The sequence below is a fragment of the Peromyscus californicus genome, unplaced genomic scaffold (genome assembly GCF_007827085.1).
Source record: "Peromyscus californicus insignis strain IS unplaced genomic scaffold, ASM782708v3 Scaffold_7__1_contigs__length_154581171, whole genome shotgun sequence".
In the NCBI taxonomy this organism is placed as follows: Eukaryota; Metazoa; Chordata; class Mammalia; order Rodentia; family Cricetidae; genus Peromyscus; species Peromyscus californicus.
Window position 1 is genome coordinate 127,060,100 of NW_026294595.1, and position 19,786 is coordinate 127,079,885.

The following is a 19,786-nucleotide window of genomic DNA, read 5'->3' on the forward strand; positions in this document are numbered from 1 at the left end:
GTATGCACACAGTAAATCTTCTGGGCCAGAGAGACGGCACGGCTCAGTAGGTTAAAGTCCTTGCCATGCCACACTGACAACCCAGTCCGATAGAAGGAGAGAACGACTCCCAAAGGTTGTCCACACACATGCCAAGGCTCTTCTGCATCCACACTCACATGCATATCATGCACACATACACACAGTGAGAACAAAATTTGAAAATATTTTTGAAACAGAGTCTCACTGTGTAGCACTGGCTGTCCTAGAACTTGCTGGGTAGACCAGGCTGATCTGGAACTTACAGAGATCCACCAGCTTCTGCTTCCGAAGCGCTAAGGTTAAAGGTATGCACCACCACACCCAGCCTAATAAAAATGTTTTCAATTATGCCACAATAAACATGATAGGAACTTTAGAGACATGAATGAGGATTTTTATGGCAAAAACTTCTGAGAAATGGTTTAAAAAGGGAACATGTTGGCTCTCCGTGGTTCTTTGCCATCAAATGGCACCTTGTCAACCGTGATGTAACTGATGCTGGTCACATCTAATATCCCCTGGACCTGCCCCAGGACCTACCTTTCTCTTCCTGGAGGCCCTGAGAGCAAGGTTGTGGCAGGCCAGAGGACTGGAGGCCTAATGCCCTCTGGGCATTCCCTCACCTAACAACCCACAAGAGTGTTCAAATGCCCAGGCCGTTATCAAAGCAGATAACGTGTGTGTGTGTGTGTGTGTGTGTGTGTGTGTGTGTGTGTGTGTGTGTGTACACTACACTGTCTCTAGTCTTAGCAGGACAGAATCTGAGTTGCAGGTGCCAGGAGTTAGCTCTGTGATGCTTCCTGGCTTCCTTCCCACCTCTGCCTCTTTCACTCCATCCATAACCCGTACTGTTTACTTCTGCACAGACCAATTCCACTTCTGTGTTGAAGTCAATTAAACCCGCTCAAAACTCAGTCTATTTTTATAAATAGGGCATACATACATTAAAGTACATAACAAGCACATCCGTGCAGAGTGAGTGTCTTTCTCAGTGGTTGTGTCTTGAGGGGAGGGGCAGAGGACAGTTGGCCAGGCTGTGAGGCAGCTCCTGCTGTCAGGACTGGGGGAAGAGTGCTAATGGGCCTGATGGGTGGAACTCAGGGGTGCTGCTAACACTGGGTGGTGCTCAGAAGAGTTCATACCCAATACACAGTACTGCTGAATGCTTGCATACACGCATACCTAAAGGAATGAGTAAGGGATGCTGGTGGTCTGGCCTGGCTGGAGTACCACGGAGTGTCGGACCCTGTCTTTTTGAATGGATGTTCTCTGCCCCTGTCTCCTGCCGGGTAGAATGCCATGCAAACAGGGCCTCAGTGGTCTGCCAGTCAGGCTTTCTTCCTCTTCAACTTGGGAGGTCCTCTGAGCAATCCCGAGTTCTGCCCAGAACAAGGCAGAGAACTCCCGCGTGTGGGCGCCAAACTTTGCATGAGTTTGAATAAGCACCGGGAGGGTAGAGGGAAAATCCGTTGCGTGTGGGAGGGACTGAAGGAATGTGGAGACCCACCAGACTCTCGAGGGGCGTGGTTAGACGTAAAGGAGGCTACATTCCTACCGTGGCTTGTTGAGAACCTTAAAAGTGAAGGACAGGAACGTTTTACAGCTCAAGTGCAGGATTTGCGATTTGGGACCTATGGGATTAGAATCCCAGAGACAGCTAGTGGTGTAGCACATTGTCTGGAGCGAGGCCCTAGATTCCATCCTGTACAACACACACACACACACACACACACACACACACACACACACACACACACACTCAAGATTAAAATCCTTTCAGAAGGTTGGATTACAAATCTAGAAAACAAGGATTGGGACCCTTCACTTGGGTGGATTAGAATCCTTGGGGGCAGAAGAGAAAGTGAGACTAAAAATACTTTGCGGGGGGGGGGGGGGGGGGGAAGGAGGCGGAAGGTTTAGCTTGTAAAGGCTCCTTCTGCCAAACCTGGCTATCCGAATTCAATCCCATCTCACCACGCTGAAGCACTAACGTACTTATACACGTACACGTAATCAATCAATGAATGTAAAACAATAAAATCCTTTAGGGCCTTCATGAGTCTTTGGGTATTGGGTCTCTTGGATGGGGAGTCTGAATCGAGGGGGTTTAGAGTTCTTTGCACCGATTCAGACCGTGAGGCGTGGTTTAAGTGCATTAGTTGGGGGACTGGGAATCTTTGGAGAATAGGTCAGACTTTGGGGTCTGATTCACTCCTTCAGGGACTGGTTAGGATCCTTGAGGACAGAGTTAGCAAGGAAATGTTGAAATTCTTTGGAGGTGGATTAAGAGCTGGGGACAAGAGGGCCGGAGTAGGGTTAGGCTCTTAGGGGGCGGAGTCTGGTCATTTGGGGGCGGGGTTTGCATCGCCCAGGGCGCGGCTAAGGCTCCCAGATGGCCAGTGAGCGCCACAGGGTCTCAGCTTCCAGCCTGTGCTCACCCTGGTGGCTCTCAGACGGGTGGGAGGGAAGCAGAGTCGTTGGGACAAGCAGCTTCAAGCTCCTCGGAGCGCCGTCGCAGCCTCCGCAGTCCTCAAGTCTTCGTCGTTTGCTCCAGGCTTGCGATTCCAGGGCCGCCAGGGACCGCGGAGCTGGGGGGTCGTTCGAGCTGCGAGGATCCGGGCTGCCCGCGAGGCGAGGGGCGGGCGCCCAGGTGAGTGAGGGTGTGGGATGGGACTCCGAGAACCCGAGGACCTTGAGCACCAGGAAGCTGGGGTCCCAGGCGAGCTGCCGGGGCGGCGAGGAGAGAAGGGACAGTCCCGGGAGCAACCGATTGGTGGTGAGATGCGCCGTCTACCGCTGGTGGGGTTGCCCAGGTAGCCAGGTGAGGCGAATTGCCGCGGCCCAAGGCGACCATGGGATAACCCTAGATAGAGGAAGCTCAGGCAGGGGAGTGACAATGCTGAGCTGACGCTTCTCTGACCGACCAGGTTCCCCTTCTGTACACACACACACACACACACACACACACACACACACACACACACACCAAGAAGAAGAAGCAGCAGGAGGGGCGGGAAATGCCCGTTCAGTTCCCAGTGGGGGTGGGGGTGTGGTAGGTCACGCAGGGTAGTCAGAGGGCAGGGCTAAATGAGCAGCTGGGGCAAGACATGCCCATGCCCACCACACCCAGGCCCGGCTGCAGCTGTAAGTCTGAGTCCCCTCTTCCCCTGCTCTCCTGGCTTCCCCTGCCCTCCTGGCTGACCTCTAACAGGTCTACATCAAACTCCAGAATCTCTTACACAAGGACCATAATCTACCGCAATCTCCTGCTTGTGAGACCCTGGGCAGGTCACTGGCTACTCTCTGGATTCCAGCTTCCTCCTCTGTAAAATGGGCTATTTAAGTCTCCTGTGGAAGCTGAGTGGTCCAGGGAGAGAAGCAGGTCTGCATGATATTGGGCAGGGAGTCTGGCTTTTCTGTGCCTCTGTTTCCATAGCTGCAGGATGGGAATGGTAATAAGATAGGTTGAATGTCCCCTATTCAAACTGCTTAGGATTAGAGGTGTTTAGGATTTCAGATTATGGCAGAATTCTGGCTATTAAGTGCACAGGGAGGCATCTGAGGGAAGGAACCTAAGTATAAAGGAAATTTGTGTATGTTATACATACTTCAGTGTGTGTGTGTGTGTGTGTGTGTGTGTGTGTGTGTGTGTATGCAATTTAGTGTGTGGTTGGGTGTTCATTCACACATGGAGGTCAGAGGACAACCTCTGTATTGTTCTTTGAGCAAAATCCATGTTGGTTTTGGAGACAGGTCTCTCATCGGCCTGGGGCTTGCTGGGTAAGTGGGGCTGGCTGGCTAGTGAGTCTCAAGGGTCCACCTGTTTCCACCTCCCTAACACTGGGATTAGTAGAACTCCCAGTTTGCTTTTTTCCCCATGGATTCTCGGGGTATAACCCCATTCCCCCTGTTTGCAGGACACTGACTTTACCAGCTGAGCTATCTCCGCAGCCCCTGATTTTCACATATCGTATATTCATTGCCCAGAAGTAACTAATGTCGCATTTTTAATAGCATCTACATTTTTATGTCAACTCATAGCCTCAGATTAGGTATAGACTTTCGCCTTGGATCATCCTGTCGGTGCTCAAAGTATCTCAGATTTTAGAGTGTTTCAAATTCAGGGTTGGGGATGCCCCCTCGCTTTTGAAGACGAAGCTAAGAACTGAAGGCAAGGGGCTGGGAGGGGGCTCTGTGGTCCAGAGCACACACTGCTCTTCCAGAGGACTCTAGCTGGGCTCTCACCAACCACAACAGCACAACAAACGCCTCCCAGCTGCCTGTAACTCCAGCTCCATGGAATCCCATGCCTTCTTTTGGCCTTGTAGGCACTAGCACACATGTGCTGTGACACATACACACGCTAAATCTGAGAGAGAGAGAGAGAGAGAGAGAGAGAGAGAGAGAGAGAGAGAGAGAGAGAGAACTGGAGGAAAGGCCCTTGGAGCACTGATTATCAAGTGTACTTTCCACTGTTCCCATCCAGCCCTGAGATTCTCACACCAGCATCACCAGGGAAGTGAGTTAAAATGCACATTGCTAAGGCAACCCCCAGAGGAAGGTCTGGGGCACGGTACTGAGGATTGGCAATCTCAGGACTGCTGATGCCGTCCAGGAATCCCACTTTGAGAATGCTGGCCAAGCCTAGCACTGACCCAGAGAGGCCTCACAAGATAGCGCTTACTATCTAGTGGCCTTCTCACTGCTCTCCTTTTCTGGAGGATGAAGGGTGCTGTTTAAAGAATGCATATCCCGTGTCCCAGGAACACGCCACCCAGAATTAACTAATGGCGGGGCATGGGCATGTTTGCCTTAGAATTTTAAAAGAATAAAATGGCTAAGTGTGATGGGTAAAATCCAAGTCCCCTGCCTGGAATCCCTTTCAGTCTTCTTTCTCCCTCTATAGGAAACCCCAATGTTGAAAACTAGTCCTTCCTGTCTTCGCTGTGATAAACAATACACAAACGTGTCCTCTGTGCTATAAAGATCACAGCAGAGCTGGGTGTAGTGGTGCACAGCTGCAGTCCCAGAACTTGGGAGAAGAGACAGGAGGAGCAGGAATTCAAGGTTGTCTTCGGTTATATAGCAAGAGTTTGGGGCCAGCCTGGGCTCTGAGACTTTGTCTGTAACAAAACAAAGCAATCTATAGTCGTTCACCTTGATCGACAAGAGATGCATTCCAAGATCCCAGCAGATGGCTGAACGGCAGGCAATACTGAGCTCTAAGTATATCTTTTGCAGATATATGAAAGCTTTTCTTTGGCAACTCTGAATTGACAGCATCACTGCTCCTGTGCCTGGGGCTATGATTTAAACAATGAGCGTTGATTGGACACAAGCATAGTAACTACCGAGTCGGCAGTGCATATAGCACGGATCCATTGGATAACAGGATGCTTCCATCTTGGGGAGGACAGGGGTAGACTGTGAGATTTCATCACTCTGCTCAGAAGGACATGCAGCTAAAAAGTTAGGGTTGCTTATTTCTGGAATTTCCCATGCAACAGTTTCAGGTTGTGGTTCACTCTGGGCCCGAAACTGTGCAGAGCTAATCCTCTGACTGCGAGTGTAGAGGAACTACTCTACATGAGTACTGATCTAACTGTGGGGTTCTTCTGCAACTTGTCTTCTCCCTACTGATCATCCAACTGGGATCTATCAAAGATGAGGACTTGAGGCCTGATTTATTCCCTGCTAGCTGTAGTGGAATCATGCTAGTCAGCAACGGCGGGACATCTTTTCCCCACTCACCCATTGTCAGACATTCAGGTTGCTGCCAGTGTTACTACAACAAATAATATTGCTGGGACCATCCTGTGTGTGTGTGACCTTGGGCATGTGTGCAGGTGTTTCTTGGGGGCAACACTAAGGGACTGGATGGCTCTCCGGGTGGTAGTGTCACCTGTCCCTTTTTATAAGAGTATGGGGGCTTGGACGGCCACTTGTGGAGTCTGAGGACCTCTCAGCTCAGCATGGCCAGTTTACCAGGCCACATGCGCTCTGCTGTGACAAGCTTCAGTGGCCTATTTCACTCTGCCTGGTGCACAGTAGATTTGCAAGAGCTGGCAGCGTGAATTTTGTTACTGCCAATTTCTTCTACACACCTTTTATTTAACACAACCTTTCCCGTGCGTGATGCTGTGTGTGCAGTTTTTGTCCTGCTTAAGAGTTTTAGCATTACACTGTTAACATTTTCCCATTCACTAAGATCCTGAATTTTGAAATGACTGTATAATATTCCAATATTTGGGGTGAATCACTTTTAATCTGTCTAGACTAACACAAGGTTTTGCAATTTTAATGTGTGTAAGTGTTTGCGGGCATGTCTGTGTGTGCCTGGTGCCCTCAGAGGCCAGAAGAGGGCATAGAATCACCTAGAGCTGAAGTTGCAGGTGGTTGTTAGCTGCCGTGCAGGTTCATAAAACTGAACTTGGGTCCTCCACAAGAGTAACAAATGTTCTTAACTGCTGAGCCATCTCTCCAGCCCATAATTTTTCAACACTTTTAATTGAGACATGAGCTGCCTTTCCAGTGGCTGGTTTTATTGTGGTTTGAGGGTGTAGTCTAGCATGGAGGAGCAGGCATCACAGCAAGATTGGCTCTAGCTGCAGTGGTAGGAGCCACCGCCACCTCGTCCTGTTCATAGAAGAGCCTAGAGAGGGTAAGTAATGTTCTCAGAGTTACACAGCCAAGTCAGTAACACAATCTCCCTCAGCCTCCATTTTTCAAAGCAAGCTTCGGTCCCCACCCTGTTGCTACAGGCCGGCGAGTGGAGTGAGTCCATTCCACTATAGGTGCAGATGATGATGGAGAAGAAGCCATTGTTCGGATTTAAAATGTGTCCTTGCTCTTGGCCTGTGGCTGTGGCCACACATCCTGAGTGTCACCATAGCGCTGCATGCCCAATTCCTTCTGTGATGCACTGACTGAGCTCCCAACACCACCCTGAAGTGCTTGGGCCCAGGAGAAATGGAGAGATGAACCATAGATAGATACACGGCAGATAGCCTGAGTTTGAGGGTCTGCTTGAGGGCCTGTCTTATACAACCTGCGGCTCACCATGCTAGCCCCTTCTCTATGGCTCAGTCTACTCAGCTGGAAAATGGGCACAAGAAGGATACCATGCCCACAACACACACGTGCACGCACACACGCACGCACAAACTCACTCACAATTTCAATGGGTATGCAGGCCTTAATGTGTGTTTTCTCAGAAGCAGACCCTAGGCAAAGTTTCAACTGCAAACAGTTTACTTGGGAGTTGATTCCAGAACCCTTGATAGAGGAGTAGGAAGAGGGGGCAACCCTGCAGTTCCCACCGTGGCCCCCAGAGCCCCATCCCACAGGCTGTCTGGATGCAGCACAAGGCTAGTTCAGAGGTGAGAGAACTGGGACGTTGGCCTCCTGCCTGTCAGTCCTTGGTTGAAGGCTGCTCCTGTGGCTGTGACGGTTTGCTGACTTACCAGCTTGTGAAGCTCAGACAGAGCAGGCACCTGTAGCCACAGAGAAATCTCTGTGGCACAGAGGTGCTGGGGCCGGCAGTTGGAAGTCCAGCCAGAGTGTTCCAGAATGGTTCAGTGCCGAGGGTCAAGGACAGGGCTTGCACAGCACCTGCTTCCACATCCAATGCACAACTGTCAAGAAGGCCCAGGCCAGATGTTAGCAGAGGTTACCCAGGTCAGGGAGTGGAGGGGTCCTGGAGGGAGTGAAAGGAGTGACCTGTAGAGGCCTCAGATTCACTTGTGATATTTAGACTTTGACCAGGCATGTGCTACTGTCTCATTAGAGGATAACAGAGAAGTTTCACTGCACTTGTTGATCTGCGTGTGTCTAGATACACGTATGTGGGTTGCGGGGGTGGAACTAGAGGACAACTTGTGAGAATCAGTTCTCTCCTTCCAACACGGGGGTCCCAGGGATCAAACTCAAGTCCTCAGACTTGGCAGGAGGTGCCTTTACCTTCTGAACCATCTCCCCAGCCCCAAGAGCTGATGTTTTAAACCAAACATGTCCATTCCATAGGATGAAAGTACATTATATACATGTATGAAAATGTCACCATGACACCGATTGTTTTGTGCAGTTAATGTATCCAACTAAAACGTTCTGAATCTATACCCTCCTTGGGACTGGAGAGATGGCTCAGTGATTAGGAGCATTTCCTGATCTTCCAGAGGACCGGAGTTCAGTTCCCAACACCCTCATCAGGCTGAAACTCTAGGGGATCCATCATCTCTAGCCTGCACAGGCATACGTCCTCACGTGCACATACCTACATGTAGATAATACATAATTAAAAGTAATAAAAATTGATCCTTAAAATAATAGCACACCCTCCAAAATATAAAGGAAACCAGAGCCTAGAGCTCTATCAACTGGAAGATGTAAAAATGTGTTCTTGTGACTTTCCCCCGCTTTTTTTTATATGCATGCGTGTGTGGGGGGGGGGGGGCTGGAGGTTAATGTCAACAATTTTCATTGAGGCAGGGTCTTTCAGTCAACCCCAGAGGTTGCCAATACAACTCGTCTCCCTACGCAGTTTGCTCCACAGACTCCCTGTTCCGACTTCTGAGGCTGGAATTACAGACAGGCTGCCACGCCTACTCTGCCTTTATAAAGGTTCTGGTGATCAAAGGCCAATCCTTCTTGCTCACATAGCAAGTGCTTTAACCACTGAGCCCCACCCCCAGCTCTTTTCTTTCCTTCCTTCCTTCCTTCCTTCCTGCCTGCCTTCCTTCCTGCCTTCCTTCCTCCCTCCCTCCCTTCCTTCCTTCCTGCCTTCCTTCCTTCCTTCCTTCCTTCCTTCCTTCCTGCCTGCCTGCCTGCCTTCCTTCCTTCCTGCCTGCCTGCCTTCCTTCCTTCCTTCCTTCCTTCCTTCCTTCCTCCCTCCCTCCCTCCCTCCCTGCCTTCCTTCCTCCCTTCCTTCCTTCCTTCCTCCCTTCCTCCCTTCCTCCCTCCCTCCCTTCCTCCCTCCCTCCCTCCCTTCCTCCCTCCCTCCCTCCCTCCCTTCCTTCCTTCCTCGTAAGGAGGGCCTTGAACTTTTGACTCTACTGCCTTCCCCTCCTGACTGCTGAGATCCTGGGTGCACGCAGCAACCCTCAGCTTCTGTGGTACTGGGGGTGGAACCCAGGGCTCTGTGTATGCTAGCTGAACACTCTACCAGCCCAGCTACATCCCCAGATCCTGTTCTTGTGGCTTTGAGGATCGCACCTATGAGACACGGTTGGATGTCTGACTTGGGAACAGCACGGCAGACGAAAGTGAGAAGTTGCCTGTCACCAAGCTGGCCACCACGTCCTGTGTAAAAGGGACAATCAGCTCCAGCCAAGGAGCACCTGGTTTTGCTAAGGAAAAATGAGCAAACTGGAAAGTTCTCCCCACCCAGACACCTTTTTAACTGTTGCTAAGAAACCTGGGTACTGAGGAAGCTTGTGTCCACTGGTGCCACAGAAATTGCCTAGGTTCACTGTGCTTTCTTCCCCCCCCCACCCCGCATTCTCCCCCTTATTCCCTTGAGGCAGGGTTCCTCACAGAACCTGAAGCTAAGCTGGTGGCCAGCATGCCCTAGAGATCCTCCTAGCTCCTGTCTCCCAAAACACTGGGGTTACAGATACGTGCTGCCATACCCGAGTGCTAGGGATTCGAACCCAGGTCCTTATGTTTGCATAACAGGTGCTTCTGCCCACTGAGCCATCTCTTCAGCCCTCTGGGCTACATTTTAAAGAACTCTTGTATTTTTAAGAGAAAGAATGGAGATTCCTATCCAAGTGATTTCAGGTCTCATCCTGTACTTCTCCAACTACTGGCCTCAAGACAGATAAAATGAGATGAAAAACATCCCAGGGAAGTTCACAGATGCTGCAGATCTCTGGGGCTGACCAACAGCCTAAGGGTGAAGTCCTAAGAATTTGATTGGCAGTTGAGCCAGCCAATGGGGCTCAAGCATCTCCTACCAACTTTCCAGCTGGGCCACTCTTGGAAGCAGAAGTCAGAGTCTTCCTCTAGGTGGTGGGGTCCCTGGCTTTCAGGGGACCCAGGGCCCACTGTGCATCTTCTCTGGAGATTTTACTTCACCTGAGAATGAAGGGCTGGACCTCCAAGACTCTTCCTGTATGCACGAAACTCATAGCTTGGCCAGAGGAAGCTAAGTCTCCAAAAGGAGGTATGTGAGGAGTGAGGCGTGACCCCCCAAATGTCCACCAGAGACAAGTCATATAGCGCAAAGGTGGTTCTCTCAGAATGTGGCCAGGATGCCTGAGGGGACACTGTACCCCAAAAACTGCTTTAGAAAGGAACTTCTGGTTAGAAAGATGCCCCAGCCCCCTGGCTGAGCTGTTCCAAGAACAGAAAGTTCCTCTAAGCAGACAGTTGTAAGCCACGGGCCCACAGTAGTCGCTGGCTCCCTGAGCTTCCTTTTTGGGTTCCTTGCTCCCCCACACCTTGTCCAGTAGCCTTTGTTGCTGACCCCAGGGGGAACAAGAGGAAAGAGAACTCATTCTCCCTGCCACTGCTCCTTGACACAGGAATCCCTTCTTTGAGCCTTCATTTTCTGATCTGAAGAATGGGTTTCTAATTCTGGTCTATGGGTTACAGTTATGTATGGTAAGACCTGTAGAGAGAAGAACACAATGTGCTCGATCCTCAAACCTGCATGGTGGGCCCCTCAAAGGCCAGGCACTTATTAGGTAGCTACGGCTTTAGTGCCTCCAGCTGGACAAGATCCATATTCCCCATCTTCACCGTCTGTGAGCTTAACTTCTAGTAGCTTAACTTCTCTATTACCAAAGCCTGCTATCAGAGAAGTTAATCAGCCATTTGCTCTTGAGTTTACATTGCAACCCCTCCTAAGAATCTCCTATGTTCTGGGCAGAACTCTATGTATGGTATTAAGGAGCAAAAATATAATTCAAATTGGCCCAAGCAGTAGAGGAGGTTATTGGAAAGCCCACAAGACCCCAACTTCAGGCCAGGTTGCACTTGAGTTGGGAGTCTGGATGTCTCTATTTCTTGGCTTTTTTCTGGCTACTGAAAACATCTTTCCCAGACAGAGGTCCCAGACTGATGCTCCTTGGTCAGAACTGAGTCACACCCAACTTGGCTTCTGTGGCTACAGCTCTGATTAGTCCAACTTGGTCACAGACCTGTACCTCCACAAAATGCGGAAGACTGGAGTCAAGGCTACCTCAGTCCATGAACTGAGCCTGAGGGAGGGGTCCACAGAGGAAAATTGGAGAGCTGCTGCTAACAGGGGCAAACAGGCCCTACGTTGGAAGAAACTACAGTCGTCTCCCTCAGAAAAATGTCTCATTTCACTTTGGAGAAATGGAGACTTGTCTTAGGCCACACAGTGAGCTTTTGGCAAAGGTGGGGCTAGAGAATAAATGCTTTCAGAATCCCATGCCCAACCCAAGGATGCTCAAGCAGTCCCAGCCTTCTCCTTGGCTTGGAGTCTGAGAGGACCTGCAGCCAGCATTATAGCGCTGGGAAATGGCCAGCCAGAATAACTGGCTTTTTTCTTTCTCTCCCATGGAGCCCCTACAGAACTGAGGCGTCTTAAGAGTAGAGAGGGCTAGAGGATTGTCCTAAACACAGTCAACAGTTCTGAGTCAGTGTGGGACTGGAGGCTACTTCCACTCTCAGTGCCTGATTGGGAACCACATTAGACAAGAAATGTTCATGTGGAGGTTTTGAAAAGTTTGTCACAGCTTTGTCTCAGGAGACCTCAAGTCCAGTCTGAGAAGCAAGTGCCTCCTAACTACAGAAAAGAAAATGAGGGGCTGGAGAGATGGCTCAGCATTTAAGAGCACTGGCTGTTCTTCCAGAGGACCGGGGTTCAATTCCTAGCACCCACAAGGCAGCTCATAATTCTCTGTAACCCCAGTGTCAAGTGATTTGACACCTTCACATAGACAAATATTCAGGAAAACACCAGTGCACATAAAATAAAAAATAAATAAATCATTAAAAAATAAGAACATTTTTAAAAAATGAAAATGAAAATCGGAGAGGGAAGGTGACAAGGTGACTCGTCCAGGCTCACAGTCAGTCTGCGGCAAAACCTTGAGACCCAAATTCCCAGGTTCAGCCTTCACTCCGCTACATTTGGGGGTCTCAGATTTCAGTGTTTCCTCAAACTGTTCCATAAGATAGAAAGGAATGAGAACTAATCTCACAGTACAAAACTAGCTTAACCCTGATGCAAAATGAGACACACACAGCCACGTTCTTCACAAACATGGTTGAAAAAAAAAAACCTCAATAAAACCCTTGCAAACCAAATTCAGCACACCTAACAAACCGTACACTACATCCAGGTTGGTTTCACTCCAGGGATGCAAGCATGGCTCAACAGTCACACGTCAGTAAATGTGAAATAATTCTATGTGTGATTAACACAAAGCTCATCTCACACCAGCATCTCAGCAGATTCGGAAAATGCCTTTAATGAAGTTCAACATCTCTTTGTGATAAAAACCCTGAAGAAACTAGGAGTAGAAGGAACAGTCCTCAACAGAACAAAGGCTTTATACCACAGATTAACAACCAACATGACATTAAGTAAGGGAAAAACTGAAAGCATTTCCTCCCAAATCAGGAACAAAATAAGGGTGCCTCTTCTGTCCACTCTTATTCAGTGTGGTGCTTATAGTCCTAGCCAGAGTAATAAGACAAGAAAAAGGAACGCAAATAGAAAGGGAACAGCTCAAATCATCCCTATTTGCTGATGACATGATCCTATACTCTTGGGTTTGTTTGTTTGTTTGTTTTAATTTGGTTTGCTTTGTACATTTTTTTCTTTTTTTTCTTTTTTATTTTATGTGCACTAGTGTTTTTCCTTGCATGTATGTCTGTGTGAGGGTGTCAGGTCCCCTGGAACTGGAGTTACAGACAGGTGTGACCTGCCATGTGGGTGCTGGGAATTGAACTAAGGTCCTCTGGGAGAGCAGTCAGTGCTCTTAACCACCAAGCCATCTCTCCAGCCCCCACTTTGTGCATTTTATGAAACAGGGTCTCTCTGTAGTGCCAGGCTGGCCTTGAACTCTCTGTGTAGCTCAGACTAGCCTCAAATTCATGGTGATCCTCCCAGCTCAATCTCTCAAGTGCTGGGTTTACAGACATCAGCTGCCATGCCTGGTTTATGGTCTTAGAAGCTTCTGTATATTCCAGCAGAAAACTCTTAGCACTTCTAGCTAAACTGCTCTAGCATGACAAAAGGTCAACATTAAAAATCAGTAGCTTTCCTATATCTGAATAATGAACTTATAGAAAACTAAATCAGGAAAAAGAATCTTATTCACAACAGCTTTTTAAAAACACCCAGGAATAAATCTAACCAAAGAGGTAAAAGGCTTCCATAGTGAAAAACTTCAAGACACCAAAGAAAGAAAATGAAGAAGACACACTGGAAGATGGAGAGACCCCCACGCTCAGGGTTAGCACACCCATGAAAATGGCTGTGTTACTGAAAGCAATGTATGGTTTCAACAAAATCCTCCATCAAAATCCCAATGCTGTTCTTCACAATGGCGTTTCTTTCTCCCCTTCCCATCAATGACCCCTTTCTAGTTTCCTGGATCCTACAGGCACTTCAAGTTAAACATACAAGTTTAAAGATTCAGGGCTAGGACCCACGTGTGAGTGAGAAAATTTGATATCTGTTTTTCTGGGTCTAGGTGACAATTTATAGCCATGGGGACAATAATGGTATAAATGGTAGAGGAGTAACCAAGAACTTTATTATTGGATTTAAAACCTGTTCTGCAAAAGGAAACGCATGCCTACTCTTTTGTGAACCTGGCCAAGAACCCACAGTTGGGGGAGCTCATAGGCTCCAGGGGTGAACATACTACTATTGTTTTGCTAATGGACACCAAACTACTTATAGATTAGTGCCAGGTCTCGTCAGAGAAGTTTCTTTGTTCAAGGTATGATGGTTAACGCTGAAACTCACAGTTGATAAACTGAGTATGCACATGTAAAAGAATGGAACTAGATCCATATGTGTCACTCTGTACAAATATCAACTTGAAATGGACCCTCATGCAAGACATGAAACTTCCAGTTAAAGCATAGGCAAAGCACTTCAAGGCAGAGGCACAGGAAGGACTTTCTGTAAAGGACTCCAAGAATTATGAATGGGCGCGTGTGAAATTGCTCTGCTCTGTGGAACTGAAAAGACATTTTCCAGCCATAAGTCAGAAAAGTGATTAGTAACTATAATATTAAAAACTGCAAAAGCTAAATGTCAAGAACCCAAATCTATAAGTGGGATATGAACCGAATAGGCATTTCTCAAAGAAAGAAATACAAGTGGCCAATAGTATTTGAAAAAAAAATCTTCAACATCTTTAGCCAACAGGGAAATGCAAATTAAAACTCTCACCCAATCTGTCATCAGGAAAACAAATGAGGTGGAGGTAGGAGGATTGTCACGAGTCCTAGGCTAGCCTGGGATACATAATGAGAGCCTGTCTCAACAAACGAAAACAAAAAGATGATGACATGCTGGTGAGGATGTGAAGAAAGAACCTCCATCACTGCTGATGGGAGTGTAAGCTAGTGCAGCCACTCTGGAAATCAATATGAGGGTTCCTCAAAAACACTCGAAATGGAGCTACCGTCTGACCCAGCTGCACCACTTCTGGGTATATACCCAAAGGGTTGTCGGTCAACACAGTTGCACATCCTTGTTTATTGCTGCACTAGTCACAGTAACCAGGAAATAGAACCACTAGAGGTCTATCAGCAACTGAATAGATAAAGAAAAAGAAATAGGTATACAGAATAGAGTATTACTCTGCTATAAAGAAGAATAAAATTATGCAGGTTTTAGGAAAGAGGATGAAACTGAAGGTGTTAAGTGAAATAAGCCGAACTTGGGAAGGCAAATACCATGTATTCTCTCAAATACAGAATCTAGATATAAATTTGCATATACATGTATGGTGGGGGGGGGGATGGAGAAGCCTAAAGGGAGGGAGGCGTGGGGAAGAGAGATGATATATGTGACATAGAAGCAAGCTGCAGTAAATACATGTAACACAGAATCTCTCACCATAACCATTTTAAATGTGTAGTTCAGTGGCATTTAAATGCATTCATAATGTACCCACCGTTGCCATCATCCACCTTCACAACCCCCATCATCTTCTAAAGCCAAAGATGCTTCCATTCAACAAAACTCCCCACATCCCACTCCAGGCCATAACCAATCTACCACAGTCTCCACCAGTGGCTTCTCCATGAGATGCCATTCTGTGTGCTCAGATTTCACTGCTCAGCTTGATCCATGGAGCGAAAGCCATATCCCGACACCTCACTGTAAAGAACGAGGTGCTCTGAGCAGGCGATCAGTCACTAGAAGATGGCTCAGCAGGAAAATGCTCACCAGCAAGCCTGACACCCTGAGTTTGGATCCACAGAACTCCATAAGGCTGGACACAGCAGCACATGTGTCTAATCCTCGTGTGCCCTTATGGGAGAATGGGAGGTGGAGGCAGGAGAATGAGTCACCTGAAGCTCTCAGGCCAGCTAGCCTGGCAGATACAGCAGTGAACAAGAGGCTATGAACATCCCTTTTGTAAGAGGTGAGTTTATTCTGGAGCTGAGTGACCATAGTCAGGAATGCAGATTAGGTCATCCCAAATTCCATGTTCCAACATGAAGCAGTCTCATGAAGTTTTTTATAGTAATGAGACAAAGAGAATTATGAATTGAGACACTTTTTAAATACCCCGGGGGGAGCATGAGTTAGGTGGTTACGGCAAAGCAGGAGAATCTCCACTGTAGGCTTCAGATGCTGTCGGCTTGCTTTCTTAACCCTTCAGTTGGTGGAAAAATTGAAGGGTTTTGTTAAGTCAATACATTGCAGAAGGTTTTTATCTGTTAGCCACAGGGTGTTAGAGGTGGTCAAGGAATGGCTATTTAGGAGACTCAAGTTAGCCTGTAATTAGGCGCAGCTGTTACTAGGCTCTGGCCCTGCTGGGCTGCAGCCTCTGAACATCACTGGGGATCTAATCGGTTAATCCGCCTCTGTAGACACCGCTTCTTTCCAGGAATACTCCTTCACAAGGCCCTGTCTCCAAACACAGTGGAGGGGAGTGCCAGTTGCCAGGGCTGTGCCCTGAAGCCCCTACACACACATGCTGTGGTGCATGCGCACCTGCTCCAAGGTGATGGGAATTCCGTCTCAAAAGTTCCTGCTGTGTGTGGTGGCTGTAGCTCCTGGCCAAAGGGACTGCAGACGCCCCTTGCCTCTAAGCCACTGGTTTGTTTCGGATCTGGTAGGGAGTGGGGCTTGAACCCAAGGCTCCTCTATGCCTAGCAAGTGCTACACCGAGTCACACCTCCCACCACACCCCCCCATTTCGTGGCACATTTGCTCGTAAATAGAAATATTAGGGCTGAGGTTTCTGTGGGGTTCACTGTGCCCAGTACTTTCACTTCCGTCAGCTCCCTTAGACACCCCCCCACCCCATGGGACAGAGCCTGCCATCCAAGCTGGGGACATAGCTCAGTGGTCGGGCTCTTGCTCAACATTTATGCTGTCCTAGGTTCCATCCACAGCACCAGGAAAGAAAGGAAAAAAAAGAGGACCCCACCATCCTTTCTGAGAGGGGCCTGAGGTGGGATCTTCATGAATATGTAAATCATCCTTGTAAATGATGCTTACTATGCACTCTGTGATTGAGGCATCCGTGTTGCATTGGTGCACACAGCTGCATCTGTCTACTGCCCATGCACAGGGGATGGAGCTGCCCTTCCTCACACAGCAGTTCCTCTGACCAATCAAAACATGCCAGTGTACTGTGATCTTATGCAATGTAAAACACACACACAAGATGCCGCTTAATTTCCCAGGGCTTTTTCTCACAAATCAAGAGATGTTGGTTTCAGGTTTAAATTATAAAGCAGTTGATTCATTGTGATGAAATTTCAGATTAATGATCTAGCATTCCAGGAATCTGAATGTGTTCTCTCCCAGGATAGACAAATACTGGTAAATAGAAGAACTCATACTGGGTTGGGTTTTTTTGTTTTTGTTTTTGTTGTTGTTGTTGTTTTGTTTTGTTTTTTGCTCTTGCTTGAGACTTAAATTGTTTGTTTTGAGACAGGATCTCATGTAGCCCAGGCTGACTTTAGCAACTCAAGTGTAACTGAATTTTCCCACCTGAATACTATCCAGGCCCAACCCTTCTTAGCTTCTGCGATCCGACGAGATGCAGTGTGTTTGGGTCGCGTGGCCACAATGGCGCCGAATTCTCTCTCACTGGCCCAGAGCCGTGCAGTGCCGGGAAACCGGCACTTCCTCCTATAGTGACTGGCAGCCTGTTTTCTCGGCAAACACGTGAGGGAAGAAACTCTTCGGCCACTCTGCGATGAAGTTTTTGAGTATACAGTGCTGGGATCCATCTCTGGGTCCCCATCCCAGGGCCTCACACATGCTAAGTCAGCCCTCTACCGCCAAGCGATGCCCTTAGCTCCCTACAGTTAAGGTTTGACTCCAGTTACTAGGTCAGCATCGAGGTGTGGTGACACACAGCTACAGCTCTTGCACTACGGGGCTGAGGCAGGAAGAATGTGAGTTTGAGGCTAGCCTGGGCTACATAGCAGGACAGTCTCAAAACAAACAGGTGAATGTGTTTCCTCTTAATACAGCCGCAAAGCTGGAGTGGTCTGCCTCTAAGAGGTAGGGTTCTATCCCCCCTAACGTCCCTCAGAGCTGCCATTACCCATGGCCAGACATCACAGCATTCTCCTCACAGGGTCCATGCACTGCTTCCATAATCCTCCACACTTCTCCCGGTAACCAGTGATTCATCTCAAAGTACAGCTGATGCCCTGGAGATACAGCTCAATGGGGTAGTAGCCAGTCTGGAAAATAAAAGTAAAGTAAAAAAAAAAAAACCCACAAATTGAACCCCAAAGTCTCCACGGTTCCCACCTCCTTAGAGTAAAATCTAATTCCTCCCTGGCCTGTGAGATATGGTGGCCTTGGCACATACCTTTCCTGCTTGGAGAGGTCCACCCCTCCAAGCACATCCTAACCTCAGGACCTTTGCACTTGCTGGTTCTGCGACCTGCCATACTCTACCTTCAGAGAGCCAGTTGTATTACTCAGAAACCTGGGCTAATGTCACCTAAGAGAGGCCTTCCCCAGCTGTTCTGTCTCCAGAGCCATGCCCAGCTGTCCCCTACAGCATCCTCTGTACCACTGCCCTCACACTTGTCACTAAATTCGTCATGTCAGTTTCCTGTTCACTAGTTTGTTGTCTGTGTCTCCTTTTCATCTCCAATTGAGCTCCAGAGGACGTGAACTGGCCTGTCTTATTCATGGTTTTAGAAAAATAACATAAATGTTGGCAGGGAATGGGGCTCAGTTGGAAGAGTGCTTACCCAGCATGCACAGAGTCCTGGGTTCCACATAAATTGTGTGTGATGCTGCATGCTTGTAATTGGCAGCACTTGGGAGGTGGAGGCAGGAGGATCAGAAGATCAAGGTCATCCTCAGCTACATGACTGAGTTGGAGGCTAGCCTGGGATATAGGAGAATCTGTCTTTAAAAAAAAAAAAAGAAGTGTAAACTTGAATGAACAAGTGAATGAATGAATGAATGACCAGATAAACCCACTAGAAAGAGGAGAAAAGGAAGGAAGGAGGGATGAGAAAGAGGATGGATGGATCTATAAGCCAATCATAACACAAGGAGTATGATGCTCAGTTATTTTTCTGGATTATTTGAGCCATGTTATACATTTTCATTGTTGGGACTTAACACACAGTAACAATATAGTTTTATCTCATGTCAGGCTCTTCGGGGGCTGGGATGCCATCCAGAGGCAGCTGAGTGTTTCCCATTGCCACAGGTTTCCCCATCCTTCCAGCACTCTGCAGGAGGGGTAGAGAGTTTGCTGGGGATGGGGGTGGGGATGACAGATGAAGTGCAGTGGTGTGCAGGGGTCAGGGATCAGCTCGGTTTCCTAACCCCAGGCCAACACTACCCACCACCCACATTGCCCCATACTGCTCCACAGCTCTGCCATGCTGTTTCCATTAGTCTTGTGATTTTCCTTAGTGGACTCCCCATTCTGCTGGTCCTTAGAGCCCAGGACTAGAACACCATGTGAGCTCTGACCAAGCAGCATGGCAGACGGGCCAGAGAGAAGCTGAGGACCCAAGCAGTTTCACTCGGGGCTGGCAGGCAGGGTGGGGATGTGAAGACTCCTGTCTTCCCTTCTTTTGGCTACAGGATGGGATGCATGAAGTCCAAGTTCCTTCGAGATGGAAGCAAGGTCTCAAAAACAGAACCAAGTACCAATCAGAAGGGTCCTGTGTATGTGCCAGATCCCACGCCCTCCAACAAGCCGGTGAGTAGGGCACCCAGGGAGCTATCCAGCACTTGCCATAGGGCCTTGAAACCCTTTCCTGCCCTGGCCCAGTGAAGTGAACTTGGGTGAGATGGAACCCGTGAGCCATTTCCAGGATGCTTCCCTAGGCATGGAAGCTGCTTCTTATGTGGCAACCAGGGCCTGGCCCAGGTCTCCGCCTCTTAATCAAGTCAGGTGTGGACCTTGAACCTGGACCCTGTCCACAGCAGTACAACAGCAGCAGCATGGCTGTCCATCTGCCTGACAAAAGTATAACAGCAATTCCAGCAAGGGGAGCAGCAAACAGCAATAGTAGGGGCTGAGGGATGGCTCAGTGGATAAAGTACTGTTGCTCAAGTGTGAGAACCAGAGCTTGGATCCCCAGTAGCATCTACGAT

At 48.5% G+C, this 19,786-nt stretch overlaps 1 protein-coding gene across 2 annotated transcripts in view; it reads left to right on the forward strand.

Annotated features, from left to right (window-relative positions):
* Positions 1-2,405: 2,405 nt before the first annotated feature.
* The window catches only part of Hck (HCK proto-oncogene, Src family tyrosine kinase), a 50,185-nt gene continuing 32,804 nt past the window's right edge, over positions 2,406-19,786 (forward strand). Inside the window, exons 1-2 of one of the 2 annotated variants that reach the window (XM_052722577.1) lie at positions 2,406-2,671; positions 19,271-19,388. In XM_052722577.1, coding sequence (XP_052578537.1) covers positions 19,272-19,388 — 117 coding nt within the window. In that variant the 5' untranslated portion in view covers positions 2,406-2,671; position 19,271. The remainder of the gene's footprint in view (positions 2,672-19,270; positions 19,389-19,786) is intronic. The other variant, XM_052722578.1, reaches the window with a different exon arrangement.